The sequence below is a fragment of the Pristis pectinata genome, chromosome 20, assembly GCF_009764475.1.
Source record: "Pristis pectinata isolate sPriPec2 chromosome 20, sPriPec2.1.pri, whole genome shotgun sequence".
Taxonomy (NCBI): domain Eukaryota; kingdom Metazoa; phylum Chordata; class Chondrichthyes; order Rhinopristiformes; family Pristidae; genus Pristis; species Pristis pectinata.
Genome location: NC_067424.1, coordinates 14,724,216 through 14,740,628, shown reverse-complemented (window position 1 = coordinate 14,740,628; position 16,413 = coordinate 14,724,216). Strand labels below are relative to the sequence as shown.

The window sequence follows — 16,413 nt, the reverse complement described above, 5'->3', positions numbered from 1 at the left end:
TAAATAGCCCGTTTTTCCTAAATGAAGCTTAATCTTCCTGCTTCATGTTTTTACTTGCAGGTGCCTTCAGAAACTCTGGTATGTTAATAGATCCATCCTCCTGTTCAATGATCAATGTCTTGAGGGTCACATTAACTAACAGTTTTCTTTTGATACCCCAGCAGGTTAATGAGCTGCCTGTGACGTTAGAGAGACCTGAGCGGCCACCAAAACCCATCCAAATGTCGACAAACTCACCTTGTCACAGGTACCATGTGTGGAGCATATCAGCTTAGATTCACAAGCCAGTAACTACTCTTGTATATAAGTCAATATCTCTGCAAAATCCTCTGGCTGTTCCTTTATTTCATTGCTATATCCCTGCGTTTGCTCCACCAGTATTAGCCATGCCTCCAATTGTCCAGGCCCTGACCTCTGGAATTCCTTCCTAACGCTCTCCTTTTCCATTAAGAAGCACTTAAAATCTGTTTTAAAAACAGAACTGTAAAATGTAAATCTTTCTTTCTTTGCCTCTTTGGCCAAGTTTATGTTCATCTGTTCTACTATCTTATTGGAACTAACCAATGTCAAATATTGTTTAATAAATTACTGTTGAAGTGCCTTAGCACATTTTACATTTAATTAATGGATTTACAAAATGTTGAAAACATAAATGCAAATTCTTGTTGTTGTAACTAGTAATGGATGCCTCAGCATAGAAATAGCAAGACACGGAAGTAACAGTAATTGGTATGGTAACAAATTGTATGGAAACAAGTCAGTTACTTGTTATGGAAGTTGATCAGAAACTAACTGATAATGTTTGACTGCCTGAAGTTAGTCTTGCACCATTCTTGCAATGCAGTCTGCATAGTATAGCATGGAGCCTCTTGTTCCCTCCCTCCTGGCCCACTGGATAGCAAGAACTTTGGGTAGCTCCTGAATGAGGTTAAAATTTCTGCAGCAAGAAAGTTCACGTGTTTTACGTGGGAGCCTTGATTTTCAACATTAATGCGTAACGTGCAATATACATGCAGGCACTTGACTGAGATGGCCCTTTTAATGGTGCAAAGAATTTCTAGGCTGAAGTGTTTTAGGCTGCAGCATGTCCTGGAAGGTGTCTTACAGCTCCTGCTGACCTGGCAGACATTCAATAATGATGCAACACAGAAGAAAGTGGACTACATGGTTTGGCAAAGCTGCTCTTGAGATCTTGGCACAATGTACTATTTCCACAGGAAATCGGGAGGTCATACAGTCTGAAGGCAATGATTTCAGTAGCTTTTCAGCGCCAGAAGTCAAGCCCCAAGGACTTGAGTGCAATGCTGTGAAAGTTCATTGATACGATGGATGCTGCCAAGAACAGTGAATGATCCTGATCTTCAAATACCCTGTACTGCTATCCTCAAACAATGTTCACTTACCAACAACCTCTACTGATCAGAACCCTGACCTAATATTTATTTTCTCCAACATGCTCACTCAGAGTTGTTGCTGCTGCAAGACTCGCACCCACATCCAGCAGCTTGCACACACTACCAACTATAAATGCTTGACCCCAAAACATTGTACAACACTCAGTAACATTTCCTCCCTCTTACAGGGCAAGGTGGCACCTATTCACAGGCAGCAACAATTAGCCCCAAGAAGGAAACATTGCTTATCATTAATGGTGTAAGCATTGCTAAATCTGTTGTCAGCGGCAGAGATGAAACCAGAGAAGGTACCTCCATGGTTCTCCAATCTTCTTGCATGCAACTACTTTCTTTATCCCACAGTTACTTCTGATTTGTAAGCTGCAGAGAGCTTACTTTCCCCCTTCCAGCTCACCACGGCCACATCCTTGCGCTTTTCTCCTTGTTACTGCCAAGGCTTGGAACCTGGTCAAGGGATTAATAAAAGAAAACAAAGCTGAACTTACAGTCACTCACTCTCACAGTTGCAGACACCGGCTCTGACACAGCCCAAAATTTAGACATTGACAGAAGGTGGGTCTACATGTGGTGAGTCTCCAGCCACAAGTGGCGTACTGTCATTGCCAGGCTGTTCTGCTCCCCCTCAGTCCCTTTCCTCCCCGGCCCCCATCACCATGTCTCTTTCCCCTCCTCCACCCTCTCCATTTGCCCATCATCCACACACTCACCCCCCCCACTACTCCCCTCTGCCCTCCCCACCTCCCTCCCTCTATTCCATGCTGCACCTCAGATTCCATCATCTTCAGCACTTTGCCACTTCCGCCTATCGCCTCCCAGCTTCTAAATCTATTTGCACCCTCCCCTTCCCCATCTGCCCATCACCCTCCCTCACCTGGATCCACCTATCACCTGCCACGTCTTGCTCCACCCCTTCCCTCAACCTTTTTACACTGGCCATCTCCCCTTTTATCTTTCAGTCCAGGTGAATGGTCTCGACTGACCCGCTGAGTTCCTCCAGCATTTTGTGTGTTGCTCCAGATTCCAGTATCTGCAGTCGCTTGTATCTCCTGTGTTGCTTGGTGGTTTGTGTTGATGATCTGAGCCCCAGGAGATCTTCAGCCACAAACTTGATAGCATTGGTCATGATTTCTTACTTAACAGAATGGACTGTGTGAAAGCTGCTTTATTCCTTTCCAAGAGTGGAGTGTTTAACCTCCAGCAAGGCAATGTCAACGCATATTAAACTCACAAGAAGTCACAAACATTGAATGACACAGAAAATCCATGGCTTTGACCTTGCAAGAAAGTTATAGCATATCTGAATCACATCTATTCAGGCCATGTCAGACATCGATACTTGCTGCACAAATGGAAAATAAGTTTCTCCAGTTTGTGGCTGTAGTCATCAGGAGCAGACCTTAAATGGAACACTAAGTGGTTCATTGCCCAAACCACAACCATGAAGGAGGAATCATGGTGATGTACTCTGTCACCTCTGACGCAGTTATCTGCTTTAAGCATATGAATGCAAAATTTTACTTCTTGTTCTACAGCTTCACCAGCTTCGTGAAGTCAGATTTCAAAGATGAAACAAGATTGAAAATCAAAGGAAGCAGAGGTACCTGCTGCCCACAGGCAAGGTTACAAAGCTTCTGTTGTTAATCACTGTGCAGAATTAGCAAGTCTGTCAGAGGCAATTTTCCAACTTTGAGGAGCTTGGACGAGTCTTGCATCAACCTTCTGCAGAGGGTCTTATGGAAAATTTACCTATACCGCTGCTGAAAAGATGGACAATTCCACTCGGGTCCGATGCAGCACTGAATGGCTGATGCCTCAACTTTCACTACAGCTCAAGATGAAACATCCCAATGTCCAGCTGCTGCAGTATAAGCTCAGCTCACTGCTATGGAACTCAAACCTCTGTCATCATGGCTCTGGATACCACTTTTAAAAGGACAGGTACTGTGTGGCAGCACCCCGGTAATCTGTCCTCCAACAAATTCACTCCAGGCTTCAACCCAGAAAATTGGCAGTGGCTTCCACAGAGCACTAGGCAGCCGTCCCTTCTTACGAAAACAGCACTGCCATTCTGTCACTGCCTTTGACATTGCCTGTCACTCAGCCAACTGGCCAGATGGTGTCTGTTCATACCAGTAGAAAAATATGTCTGATGCTGGAGGTTTCGATAAAAACAGGAATTTTTGGATATCCTCAACAAGTCAGAAAGCATCGGTAGAGACAGAAACAAAGTTAACATTTCAGATCAATGAGAGCTCATTAACCTGAAATGACATCTTGATTCCTCTCTCCACAGATGCTCTTTGTCCTGCTCAGTATTTCCAGCATTTCAGTTTTTATTTCAGGTCAAATCCAAAGCCGGGTCTTCTGGTCCAGAGCTGTTGTAGGTTGTTGAAGGTTGTCCTCCAAAGCAATCTGCTCTCCTCCACTTCAGGTCACAGTCTTCCACCAGGGCAACATTGTACAAAGACACCAGGGCAAGGTGGCAGATAAGAGCTAAGGGAATACACAAAAATAATTGACACGTGTGTGATTCTCCCTCTCCTGCCTTTCCTCTGTCTGGTCACTGCTGAGCTTGCATAAAAACAGAAAGTGCTTGAAATACTCAACGGGTCAGGTAGCATCTGTGGAGAAGGAAACAGAGTTAACAATTTATAGAGTCATACAGCATGGAAACAGTCCCTTAAGCCCGCCAAGTCTCTGCCAACCATCAAGCACCCACTTACACTAATCCTGCTTTAATCCCATATTATTCTCCCCATATTCACTTCAACTGTTCCCAGATTCTGCTCCTCACCTACACCTTCGGCACAATTAACAATGATCCTCTAAGCTACCAACCCACGTGTCCTTGGAATGTGGGAGGAAGCCAGAGCACCCGAAGGAAACCAATGTGGTAATTGGGGGAAATGTGCAATCTCCACACAGACAGCACCAGAGGTCAGGACTGAACTTGGGTCACTGGAGCTGGGAAGCAACAACTCTCCCAACTGCACCATCCTATCACCTTTTAATCAGAACTGGAAAACGTTAGAAAATGTGTTTGCAGATTTTTGCTTTTTGATTATTGTCTAATTGTGATGAGACGGACCCATCAGGATGGTGAGCTTGTGTAGCATATGGATGATCATTAGAGGTCTTGAGACCTGCTCCGCTGAGTCAGGCAGGCCTCCTCCTGAGTGGTCCAAGCAGTGGAATTATGGTTTCTAACTCATTTCATATGACTGCATGCCTATCGCTGCTAGTCTGCATATGTGTGGGTTTGCAAACCGTGATCATCCTTGTAAAATGTCCTTGTCAGCCTTTCACTACTTTCAGATTTCTAATGTGGGGGCAAATAACTGCAAATTGTTGTAGAGTGAAGACATCCTGAAAACTGCTGGAAACTATTTATTAACCTGTAGAATGTACTGTGTATGGTCACATACCCATTGGATATTTTGAGAGGGAATTCTCTCTCAGTTGCTGTATATCCACAAGTTAACTTGTACCGCCCCCATAAATGACTGGCTGTCCTATTTGAATTTCATCAAGGCACCTTGTGTTTATATGTATGTGCTACTATAATACGTCATCTGCTCCAGTACAACTGCTGTCCCCACTCTGATGGCAAAGCTCGAGTTGTCAGTTGGCCTTCAATGTTTCCAAAGCCACTTGCCCACAGGGTCAGCTCCATTGTTGCATGAACATGGCCCATCAGAGACAAAAAACTTTGAGATATCACAAACATCTTCAATCCATTCTGGAAGGATTTCAACCCATAAATGTTTAGGATTTCCCTAGTAGTCACTGACAATGCAGTCTTTCCATAAGAGTAAGGTAGCAGTTGTAGCTTGAACAGGGGGCATATTACTGAAGTACATGCATCTAACCCATGGTTCATTGCTGAAGTTCAATTAGAAGAACTACTCCATGAACACTTCTTGGAATAATATGCTGAGCCCTCATCTTCTCCTCTGTGCCAGTTCCCTGTAACCATCAAGTCCCTGGTTTTACCCCTTTAAGTATCCCCAGTGCTCAAGCCTCCATAGCTCTCCAGGGCAGAGAATTCCAGAGATTCACCACCCTTTCAAGAAGAAGTTCCGATGTGTCTCAGTTTTAAATGACAGTCCCCTAATGTAGTAACCATGTCCTCTTGGTCAAGATTCTCCCACAAGTAGAAACTTCCACTATTTGTTGGATAGGAAAGGAACACAGGGGCAATGGGTTACCTGAAATAGGACCTGAAGGTGACCATTTCAGAAAGTGGATCCTTTTTGTCAGAAAGGCAATAAGTTTAGTCCTTGTTGATATACACTGAAATGAAGATAGATATGTGTGATCTTGTGTGACAGCAGAGTGTACAACTGAGGAACTGATATGGGTCTTTGCAACTGAAGAGTTGGTATCAAACAGTAGTCCACAGCTAACAGATACTTGTTTCAATGATTCATGAGATGTAATGGTATCAAGCATTCATTACTTTCCCCAATACCACCTGCTCCCCAGCAATGCGATGGAAAGTTCCGTACGTATTTTGAAGGAAGTTTTCCATGGTAGTTCACTTTGACAGTGAATCATTGATTAACTAACTTCTTATTTAAATGTCACGTAATACCACGTTCTACTGCAGGATTCACTCTACCAGATTTGCTAATCCATCTTAGATTTTGAACAATTTAAGTGTGGTGCAACCTAATTTGGAAAAGAGAGTGGAGAGGAAGCAGTTGAAAGAAAATCATTATTCACATTCCAACAACTCATTCGGAAGAGGCAGAGGAAAGTAATTCAGACAAAAGAGAACATAAGGATTGAGATTGATAAGCCAGTGTGATGTTCAGAAGCCGAACAATGTGAGTGAGACTGGACAAATCTGCAGTCCAAAATGATAATTAGTAAAAGTTTGAGGAAAGGTCAGAAGTATCCCGGTTGACCAAATGGTTGGAGCAAGAAACTGGTTGAAGAAAAATATAATCATGAATTTCTTCTGGAAGTCAATATAGGATCAGCAAGTGATAAGGAGACAGAAGTCAACAATGAGTGAGAGTCAAGATATCTCACGTTCTTCAAATCCGGTAGTAACTATACTGCCTGAAACCCAAACATTTTTAAAGTCTCAGCATCTTAGAAACCCACTTAACAGACTGAAAATGTATGTGTTATATTTATGAAAAGGTGTTTTATACATTTTCAGAGAGAAACCATTGTGGTTAAGTCATAATGCACAAGCACAGGTTAGTTGTCGGTATCTGCAACAAAGCACCCCCTTGTTCTGAAGTTCCTGTAGATTAGTACAGTTAGAATTTACTGGTTCTACAAAATTGGCTCACAGACACCTCCAAAAGACACCATATCCAGCCCCAGTTAGCATGGGCGGTGAGAGCCTGTGGGGGTGAATCCAGACAGTGAGCTCAATTCAGCCCAGCAATGTTTTGCATGTGTGTTGAGTAGAAAGGGAAACAGCCTGCTGCCACCTAGAGGCATTTGGAAACTGAGCAGACAGGTCAAGCATCAATGAAACTCCATGACCAATCATTTCCAAGAATTATTAATGAACACTAGAGCCTGAACCAGACAATGTAAATTATATTGGAAGAATGGAATGTCAGATCGATACTGAAAGGGAAATAAGGAAGGGGAAAGGAAGATTGGAGACACAAGAGACTGCAGATGCTGGAATCTGGAGCAACACAAAAGGTGCTGGAGAAACTCAGTGGGTCAGGCAGCATCTATGGAGGGAAATGGAAAGTTGATGTTTCAGGTCAAGACCCTTCATTTGGACTGGAGAGAAAGCCAGTATGAAAAGGTGGAGGAAAGGGGTGGACCAAGAGCTGGCTGTTGATAGGTGGAACCGGGTGAGAGGCAGATGAGGGCAGGAATCTTCCCCTATTTTTCTTTTTGTTTCTTTTTTTTTTCCTCTTTCCTCCTGATCCAACTGGCCTCCATCACCCTATGTCTTTCTCATCCCTCTCCATCTGCCCATCACCCACTCACGCCTCCCACCAGTTCCCCTCCCCACCTCCCTCCCTCTATTCCATTCTCCACTGTCCTCTCCTATCATATTCCATCATCTTCAGCCCTATGTTGCCTCCACCTATCATCTCCCCTTCTGACATGATTCCTGCCCTCATCCACCTATCACCCCCTCACCTGATTCCATCTATCACCCCCCTCTCACCTGGTACAACCTATCACCAGCCAGCTCTTGCTCCACCCCTTCCCTCCACCTTTTCATACTGGCCATCTACCCCTCTCCAATCCAGATGAAGGGTCTCGACCCGAAATTTTGACTCTCCATTTCCCTCTATGAATGCTGCCTGACCTGCTGAATTCTTCTAGCACCTTTTGTGTTGGAAAGGAAGATTGAACTGAGACAGTATTTGGAACAATCTTCAGCAATTAAAATCTAAAGGAAAGTTGTTCCAATTTTTCCAAAACTTTCATTGACAATAAAAATTAATTAACTTTATTTTCAATGAAGTTGGTTTAGAGTAAGTAACATGTCATCTTTGAAAAAGAATATTTAGGCTTGAAATTACTTGACTTGGTTTGACTTTCTGCAACGTGTTTAGTTTATATCTACCACGTAGTCATAGCAACTTCATATCACTTAACCCTTGCCTAGACAAAGATGTGCAATTTTCTTGAAAATAATGTCAGTGAGGTATAACACAAGTCACTTCTGAGTTTGATGTTTAACCGTGCTTCTTAAATGCTGTTGAATTTTTCTATCAACAATGAAGAATAGCATTAGACTCATTACTATATTCTTCGATCAGTGCTCACAATAATTCAGTGAGAAGATAAAAGCTATATGATGTGATTCAGAAGCTTTTTTAATTACAGTTGACTAAAAGTATTGTATATTTACTTAGCTACATATTCTTATCTTTGCAGGTCACCAAAAGAGGAAAGAAGTTCACAATTCAAGGTACAAGAATTACCATTAGTAAATCAACACAACCAGTTAGGATTCTTCCCCATTAGACACAGCCAGTCTCATGGATTAATAACAGACTTGAACAATAGCTCCAGTAAATATGAAGATATTTCTCAACGTATCCAGGATCCCACTTCTTGCATTGCAACATGTCCTCCTGAGAGAGGGCCAGGAAGACAGATGAGCCTGGGCCTTGACAGGAACGTTGAAAGGACATCATGGGGTGAATTATCCCAGAATTTGGAGAGACTGCCTCACAACACAACAGAGTCTGCAAGCAAGCAATGCCTAACCAGGGCCAAGTCAAATCCATTTAACATCACAAGTCAGGATCTTGATGAACCAAAGGCATCACCTGAAATCAAGGAATACAACCACCTGGGTTCTTTAGAATTGCTTAGCATCCTTTCCAATGACTCTCCCTCAACCAAATGCAATAGCTTACCGCCAGTTGGAAAAACCTGGAGTCCCTGTCATTGGGAAGCTGCTCAAGAAGACAAGACCAATGTTCTTGAAAACACACGGAGCCAATCCTTCATGCACCTCGGTTCCCAAGCCATGTTCCCTACCACCTATTCCACCGAAGATCCTTACTTCTCCCCTCCTGGTTCATCACTGGAGGATAGCATGTTCTCCTGTCCAGACTTACTCTGCCAACACCTGGATAGTCTGACCTCGAACAAGCCCCGGTCTGAGAATGAGTATGGTGAGTTGCCACCCTGCCCAAGTTACTTTGAACCCATTCGGGCCCAGCACATGGAGGAAAAATGGAATCATCGCAGCCTTGTTGAAACAGAAGTTGTGAAAGAAAATAGTAAGTATGCAAGGCAACCACAGTGTTGTAAAGTTTTATGCTGAGAATGTGACCATGAAGCCTGTCGGAAACAAAACCAATATCCTGTAGGAAAGGAGACCTGACATTCTTTTCAGTCTGGCTCAGTGTGATTGACTCTTAACTGCCTTCTAAAGTAACCTAACTAATTATTTGTACCAAAACAATGTAATATTATGCAAACAGGTTCTTGAAACGCAGCTTAATGGGAGGTACCTGTTCTGGTGGAGAGGCTGCACTTCATGTTTGTGGTAGTGAGGTTAATAGGAGTGGATGGATGGGGAATTACATCAAACCTATCAGGCAATGGGCATGTATGAACGTGTTATAAAACAGTCTCCCTCTCACTCTGTATTTTGATTGTGCAACAGCCAAATTCTTAGTGAGGACCACAGATCACTGGATTAAACCTGTTAGTTTATCATTGCAAATTTCCTTTGTGACATTGGTGACAGAGTAGAAAATTGGCTCAGATGGTTGGGTCATACTATTTACATATTCATTCCCACCTCTCAATCGCAACCCCAGCAAACTGAACCCATCTGACTCCGACACAAATGCAAGTTGTACCAAACAGAATGAATGGTCAATAAGAAGTGAACTGATGATTGTTCAGAATGAAGTTTCACTTCCTGCTCCCCACTGGAAAATACAAACAGAAGAGCTCATTCAGTGTCGTAATCCTATTTCAGCTTCAATTGGACCTCAGCTGATTTGATGGACAGCTATACTATCAGAGGAGCTGACTTTTGGCTGAGACATTAATGTAAGGCCTTATCTGTCCTCTGGGTAGGTTTAAATTAAAACATAGCATTATTCAGGGTAAATATTTCCTGGTCAATATTTATTCCTCAAGCAGGGACACAAGAAAAAATAAGCAGAGTAGGCCACCAGGCCTCTCAAGCCTGCCCTGCCACTCAATACAGTCATGGCTAATCTGCCCCAGGTCTCAGTTTCTCTTCTGTGTCATTTCTACATACCTCACAATTCCCAGATCTTTCAGAAATCTACCTCTTTAAATATCTCCAGTGCTTCAGCCTCCATAACTCTCCGGGGTAAAGAATTCCAAAGATTCGCCATCCTCTGCCAGAAGAAATTCCTACGCAACTTGGCTTTAAGTATCTTACCTTACCTTGTTTGAGACTCTCCTACCAGTAGAAACAACATCAGTTAAAGAGATGATCCAATCATTATCACATTGCTTTTTGTGGGAGTTTGTTGTGCACAAACTGGCTGCTGCATTTCCTACATTACAACAGTGAGTACACTTCAGAAAATACTATATTTGAAGTTCTTTTCCTGTTTCCTGCAATCTCTGTTATCACTCACTGCTCTGGGAGCACAGGAAAATATACATACTGCCTTAACTTGCCTCAGCGCCCAACTGCGGTGGCAATGACAGTGCATTCATGGGAATGGTGAGAGTGGAAGACTTGCTTGTGCTGTACTTCAAGATTTCTGTTTAATATATTACCTGTCTGAGGTCGGAAAGTTCAGTACTATAACTCCAAGGAGCAGGGTTACCCATTGTGGTGCAGAGCTCAAAACAGTTAACAATCTTCCTTGGTAAGATGTTAGTACAATCTCATTTAATTTGTGCAATTTATAGAGACTTCAAGTTATTTTTCTAAGGATGTGCTTTGGTGACTAAAATAAAATTGCTGCTTTGTTTCTGTTTCATAGATTCTGACGATGAAACTCCTCCTCCTCTGCCAGAGAGAACTCCTGAATCCTACATTTTGCCAGAAAACCCTGGTAAGTGCATCAATTGCTTTTCCCGATGACGATGGGAAGTGGATGTCTGATCTATCCTAGGGATCGTGTTAAGTGGATCTGTCCTGTTGTCCTGTTGATCTCATCTCGAGTATTACTGGCCTATCCCAGGAATTCTGCTGACAGGACCTATGATCTCTCCCGATGATCCAGGTCACAACTCAAAATGGGAACAACTGTGAGGAATTTGAGTTATACAGGGCCAAACTTTGAACCAGTTAAGTTCAAGAATAATTGGACTTCTCACCCAATTGAGAAAAGGCCTCACAATTCATCCTATCCAGGAACAATAACTTCAGAAAATGTTGTCTTCTCCCAACACAAGAGAGACCCACAATAAACACATACTTCCAACCAGCGACATTCATCAACCTACAGGCAGGGTAACTGAGTTAATCAGTTCACATTTTATTCTCCTCTGATATAGAGCCAGTACCAGTTCCTCCAGCCTCTTTGAAAATTGGGACATCTTTGGAGTGGAGTGGCTGCACCCAAGCAAGGGTCTTCACAGAATCCGTTAACGTGAAGACACGGAGTAAGGTATTGGACTGGAATGGATTTACGTGGGCAAATCTGGGCCTTTTCTTGTCACTGTGTTAGAAATTTGTGTGCATTATACCTGTTTTTTTTTACAAGTGTAAAACAAGGGAAAACTATCAGATATCCACTAATTTAATAGTGGATATCCGATGCCCTGATTAAGCATTCCATTCACTATGAAATTCGTCCCATATTTCAGATATCTTATGTGACTACTTAAAACAGAAGTTGTACCACTTGCATATGCATGCAAGGGGACTTAATGATTTTTTCAGGACTTCACTGAGAAATGTGCTTCCAATGAGCAGAGCAGACACCAAACCTATTAGTACTTGGGTTATGTCATCTCTGTCCAGTTCACACCTTACCGTCAGATAATCAGCTGACCTGTGAAGGAGTGATTCCTCTAAGGGGGATCTTAGAGCTGTGTTTGATGGAACAGTGAGGAGGGAGCTTTACTCTGTACCTAACTCTGGATCTATCTACCTGGGAATGGAATGTATGATGGGAAATAGAGGAAGCTTTGCTTTGTATCTAACATGGGTATGAAGGGACTGTGTAAAGGGAATCTTGTTTTATATTTACACATTTGCATTGTAATTGGTCCACACTCAACTTCCATTCTGAAGAGCAACTTGAGTTGACGAAAAAAATCTTCGTATTCAATCACCACCTCTATCAATAGCTGTTTTCTATCGGCTTGTTTGACTCTGTCGTTTGTAAGTTTTCAAGCCTCATTACAGACACTACATCACCTCCACCACACTTTCCTCCCACTGAAACCCTCTAACCACGGCTTCCATACCAGGATGTAGCCTTCCCTTTCCTGCTTCACCCTAAAGCTTTTCCAGTTCTATAATTCCCAGCACTGGAGCCACTTTCCTTTCATCATTGCTTTCCTTGATCTTCTCTGAACCTTATGTCCATTAAAGTACTGCATTGAAAATAATTGTACTTCTTTGAGTTTTTCAGACCTTTGTATCTCTGTAACCCCCTCCCTGTCTGTCTGTTCTTTCTAGTTCTTCTCCTAGCATGCATCCTCTTCCCTTTTACCTCTCTGCAGATTTGAGGCACACTCCTGCACCTCTCTTTTACTGTAATGCCTTACTTTTCAGTAGCTTTCTTCTCTTTTTTTTTCCTTTTGTAGCACAGTCCCTCAGGATCAAGGATGACTTATTTCTACTCCAGTTTTGAGGGTTCTGGGGTGGCTGATGTGGGACGTGAAGACTCTTTCACAGATGGAGCAGGCGTTGCCTGGCAGGATAGTTGTGTGGGTAGTTTATGAGGTGGTGCACTACGCAGGGCCAATGTGTTGGTCTCACCATCCCAAACCCTCCTCTGCTGAATGATTATGGGCCAGAGATTCCCAGAGTTCAGTGGGGATGTTACATTTTCCTACGGAGGCTTTGAACACATCCTTGAAGCTTTTTATCTGTCTGCCTGGTAAACTCTTCCAGTGACAGAGTTCAGGACAGAGCTCTTTTGGGAATCTGGTGTTGAACCCGCAAATGATGTGGTCTGCCCAAGGTAGCCAACAGTGTAATTTGGATGTCAGTACTGAGGATGTTTTCCTGGGAGAGGATTGTGGAGACAATATCTTTCCAGTATCTTGGAGTCTGCTGTCAGTAGTCCAGGTCTTAGAAGGACAGGGATCGCTGCTTTGTGCCAGGTCTCAGGTCTATATCACCAAGTATCCTTTTTCTTGATTGACTGAAGACTGTGCTAATATACTGAAGGTGAATTTTATCGTCAATACTGCTCTCACTGCATGGGTCTACCTGTGGGAAATTAACTCTGCTCTTTCTGTCAAAACTCTATTTACTTAAATGCAAACTGAGTAAGCAAAATTTGATCCATTGCTTTTTTTTTGTTACAGAGTTTGAAATTGAGAGGCTTTCGGAAGGGTGAGTTGATGCAAATCTCATATTTTTTAATTTTTTAAAATGAAAGATAATTAATTCAGCACTTTCTCTGCCTCATCTTGTTGCCACGCTATGAAAAGAGCTCATGTGGCTATATTAAAAATTATTAACCATTCTTCTAATTTTATTATGCATGTAACTCAAGTGGTCGTTAACCATATTTGTAATTATTAGCCTTGACAGTAAAATTCATAGTAATACCTGTAACTAGAATAGCTATTAACCACACCAATAAATGTAGCAGCTAATAACCATGCCTATAATTCTAGTAACTATTTGGCCATGTCTGTAGTTCTAAGATAAGATATTTTTATTAGTCACATGTACATCGAAACACAGTGAAATGCATCTTTTGCGTAGCGTGTTCTGAGGGCAGCCTGAAAGTGTCGCTATGCTTCCGGTGCCAACATAGCATGCCCACAACTTCCTAACCCATACGTCTTTGGAACGTGGGAGGAAACCGGAGCTCCCGGAGGAAACCCACACAGTCACGGGGAGAACATACAAACTCCTTACAGACAGCAGCCGGAATTGAACCCTGATCGCTGGTGCTGTAATAGCATTACGCTAACCGCTGCACTACCCATTCTAAAAATTATCAACCATACCTCTAACTCTGATATTAACAATGTTAATAGTGCTAGTTACTATTGGCCTTACTATTGTAACTTGAATAAAAATTAATTACACAGATGCTTATAAATCAATTGCATTTTATTCTATTACCAATTAATCATGGCTATAATAGAAAATCAGCAAACTGCAGATGCTGAAAATCTGAAATAAAAACAGAAGGTGTTGGGAACACTCAGTAGGTCAGGCAGAGTCTGTGGAAAGAGAAAAAGAGGATGTTTCAAGTGGACAAAAATATTAGATGAATTTTTTTATAGTTCAGACAAATTTCTCAAATTGAGAGGTGGGAAAAGTAAATTTACAGAACAATTTAGATTATAAGACTTAACTGTTAGCTTTATCCTTGTTGAAGAAGGATATGCTGTATATAGTTTACCAATTGCTTGAGTAATTATATTTTTATGTGCAACATTTCCAAATTTATGGAAATGTTATCCCTGTAAGTAATGTTCCATTGGAGAACATGGATGGCAGATAGCTAATAAATGTCATTCTGTGGTCATTGTCAAGGGTTTACATTGGTCTTTCTGTACTGAGACTTTCTGGCTGAGTGATAATTAGGTGTTGCCTCACTCTTAATGAAGAGCTGCAGATTGGGGTGGGCTAGTTTTATTCATTCCTTCAAGCGATGTGGAGATCACTGTCAACTCAGGCATTTATTACACGATCCTCCCCCTGACTGCCCCCAAACTATGCAGGCAGGAAAGAGTCAATAACATTGATGTGTGACACAAGGATCACGCTGGGTGAAGGTGGCTGATTTCCTTCAGTAAAGAACATTAGTGAACTAGATGGGTTTTATAACATAATTAGTGGCACTAGATCTTTTTAATTTCCATATTTGTTTAATTACTTGAATTTAAATTTGCTCAGCTGCCTTGGTGGGATTTAACCTGGTCTGTAGATCAATTGTCCGTAACTCTGTCTGCTCATCCAGTAACTTACTTGGGTTAAATGCTGCAGCCTAACTCTGGCCCAACACTACGATGCAATGGGTACATTGTGACAAAAGTTAGAACTCTTTGTTCAAGATGCTGCAAACCTGCTTATATTGGATGTATGAAGTTCCAATGACACACAAAGAACTCAATAACATCCCAAGAAAAAGCAAGCCACTTCTCTCCAACATTGACACACTGTGGATGTGGCATGTATTGCATACAGGATTCACTTCAGCAATTTGACAAGCTCTTCCATACCATATCTCATAATTGCAACCTTCCCCCATCAAAAAGACCAAAGACGACAAATACTTGAGACAACACAGGTTCTAGGTTTCCATCAAGAACCTTCATTTAACTTGCTCGTACATCAAGCACTTCTTTGACAATGCTGTCGCAAGATCCTGTCTTAACAACCTTCACCACAAAGCCCTTCAGTGGTTTGAGACAGACCACTGCTGGCTTTTCAAAGGTCCAGTGGGACGGACAATAAATCTGGCCTTGCCGGCAATGGTCACAGTGCAGAACTTTCAAAAGTATAACATCTCATAATTGGCATGCTTCAGGAATTTTAAGAACATTTGTTCACTTGATTTGTTGATTGAAATTGGGAATTTTTTAATGTCACTGCTCAATGCATTTTCCTTAGTTTTAATATATAGTTTGTGTAATAGTCTGGGGAGAAAAGTGAGATGGGGGGGCTACTGGAAGATCAGTTAATGATGAGAAGGCATTGCATTTCTTATTTATGTTGTTGTTGTTTTCTGTTTACCGATTTACTCAGATCTATCTTCTCTTACAGATAGGAAGGCTGATTCGTTAGCAATTCCAAGTTCATTGAGTGAGTATAATTTATTTTTGCAATGTTTGTTTCACCCCACTCCCATCTTTGTGTGTGTTGGCACTAAATTAAAGGTGTCAATGCCCAATAAGTATGTTTCAAACTCACTACTAGTGACTCATCCAATGTGTATCTGCCCCACCCACCCCCATGTCCTTGTGCCATCTGGGGATTCCCTCTGTACTTCCTTGTAACTTTCTCAATGAGTTCCATGGTAAGTCCCTCTGAGCTTCCCGATGGGTCTTCCCACTGATTGCTGTTCTGTAAACCCATGTGCTCTCTCTGACTCCTGATGAAGCCCTTGGTGTCTCCTGCGATTCTTACCTAAGCCTTTCTGCACCTTAGTTCTTAAATGTGACTTTTAACTTAAATCTGCCCACAGGTTTGCCACAGTGTGCCTCTGACTCATCTCCATCTACTGAGACACACAGTCCCAGATCATCACCTGATCCCAATAAGGCCTTCACGAGGAGCAAGGTAAGGAACAATTGCTTATGTTCAGTGAAGATATTCAAGGCATTCCTCAATGAACCCTGCATCAGAACTGATTATATTTTATGCCAAACTGATGTTTTACATTTTCTACATTGCATCTTTTAC

The 16,413-nt window shown here is 42.1% G+C and overlaps 1 protein-coding gene across 2 annotated transcripts in view; it reads left to right on the top strand.

The window, feature by feature from the left end:
• The window catches only part of LOC127580873 (tyrosine-protein phosphatase non-receptor type 22-like), an 89,026-nt gene that overhangs the window by 55,590 nt on the left and 17,023 nt on the right, over positions 1-16,413 (top strand). The window contains exons 12-18 of one of the 2 annotated variants that reach the window (XM_052034840.1): positions 165-247; positions 8,289-9,145; positions 10,847-10,918; positions 11,364-11,476; positions 13,353-13,380; positions 15,775-15,813; positions 16,196-16,290. In XM_052034840.1, coding sequence (XP_051890800.1) covers positions 165-247; positions 8,289-9,145; positions 10,847-10,918; positions 11,364-11,476; positions 13,353-13,380; positions 15,775-15,813; positions 16,196-16,290 — 1,287 coding nt within the window. Of the gene's footprint in view, positions 1-161; positions 248-8,288; positions 9,146-10,846; positions 10,919-11,363; positions 11,477-13,352; positions 13,381-15,774; positions 15,814-16,195; positions 16,291-16,413 lie in introns of both variants that reach the window. The other variant, XM_052034838.1, reaches the window with a different exon arrangement.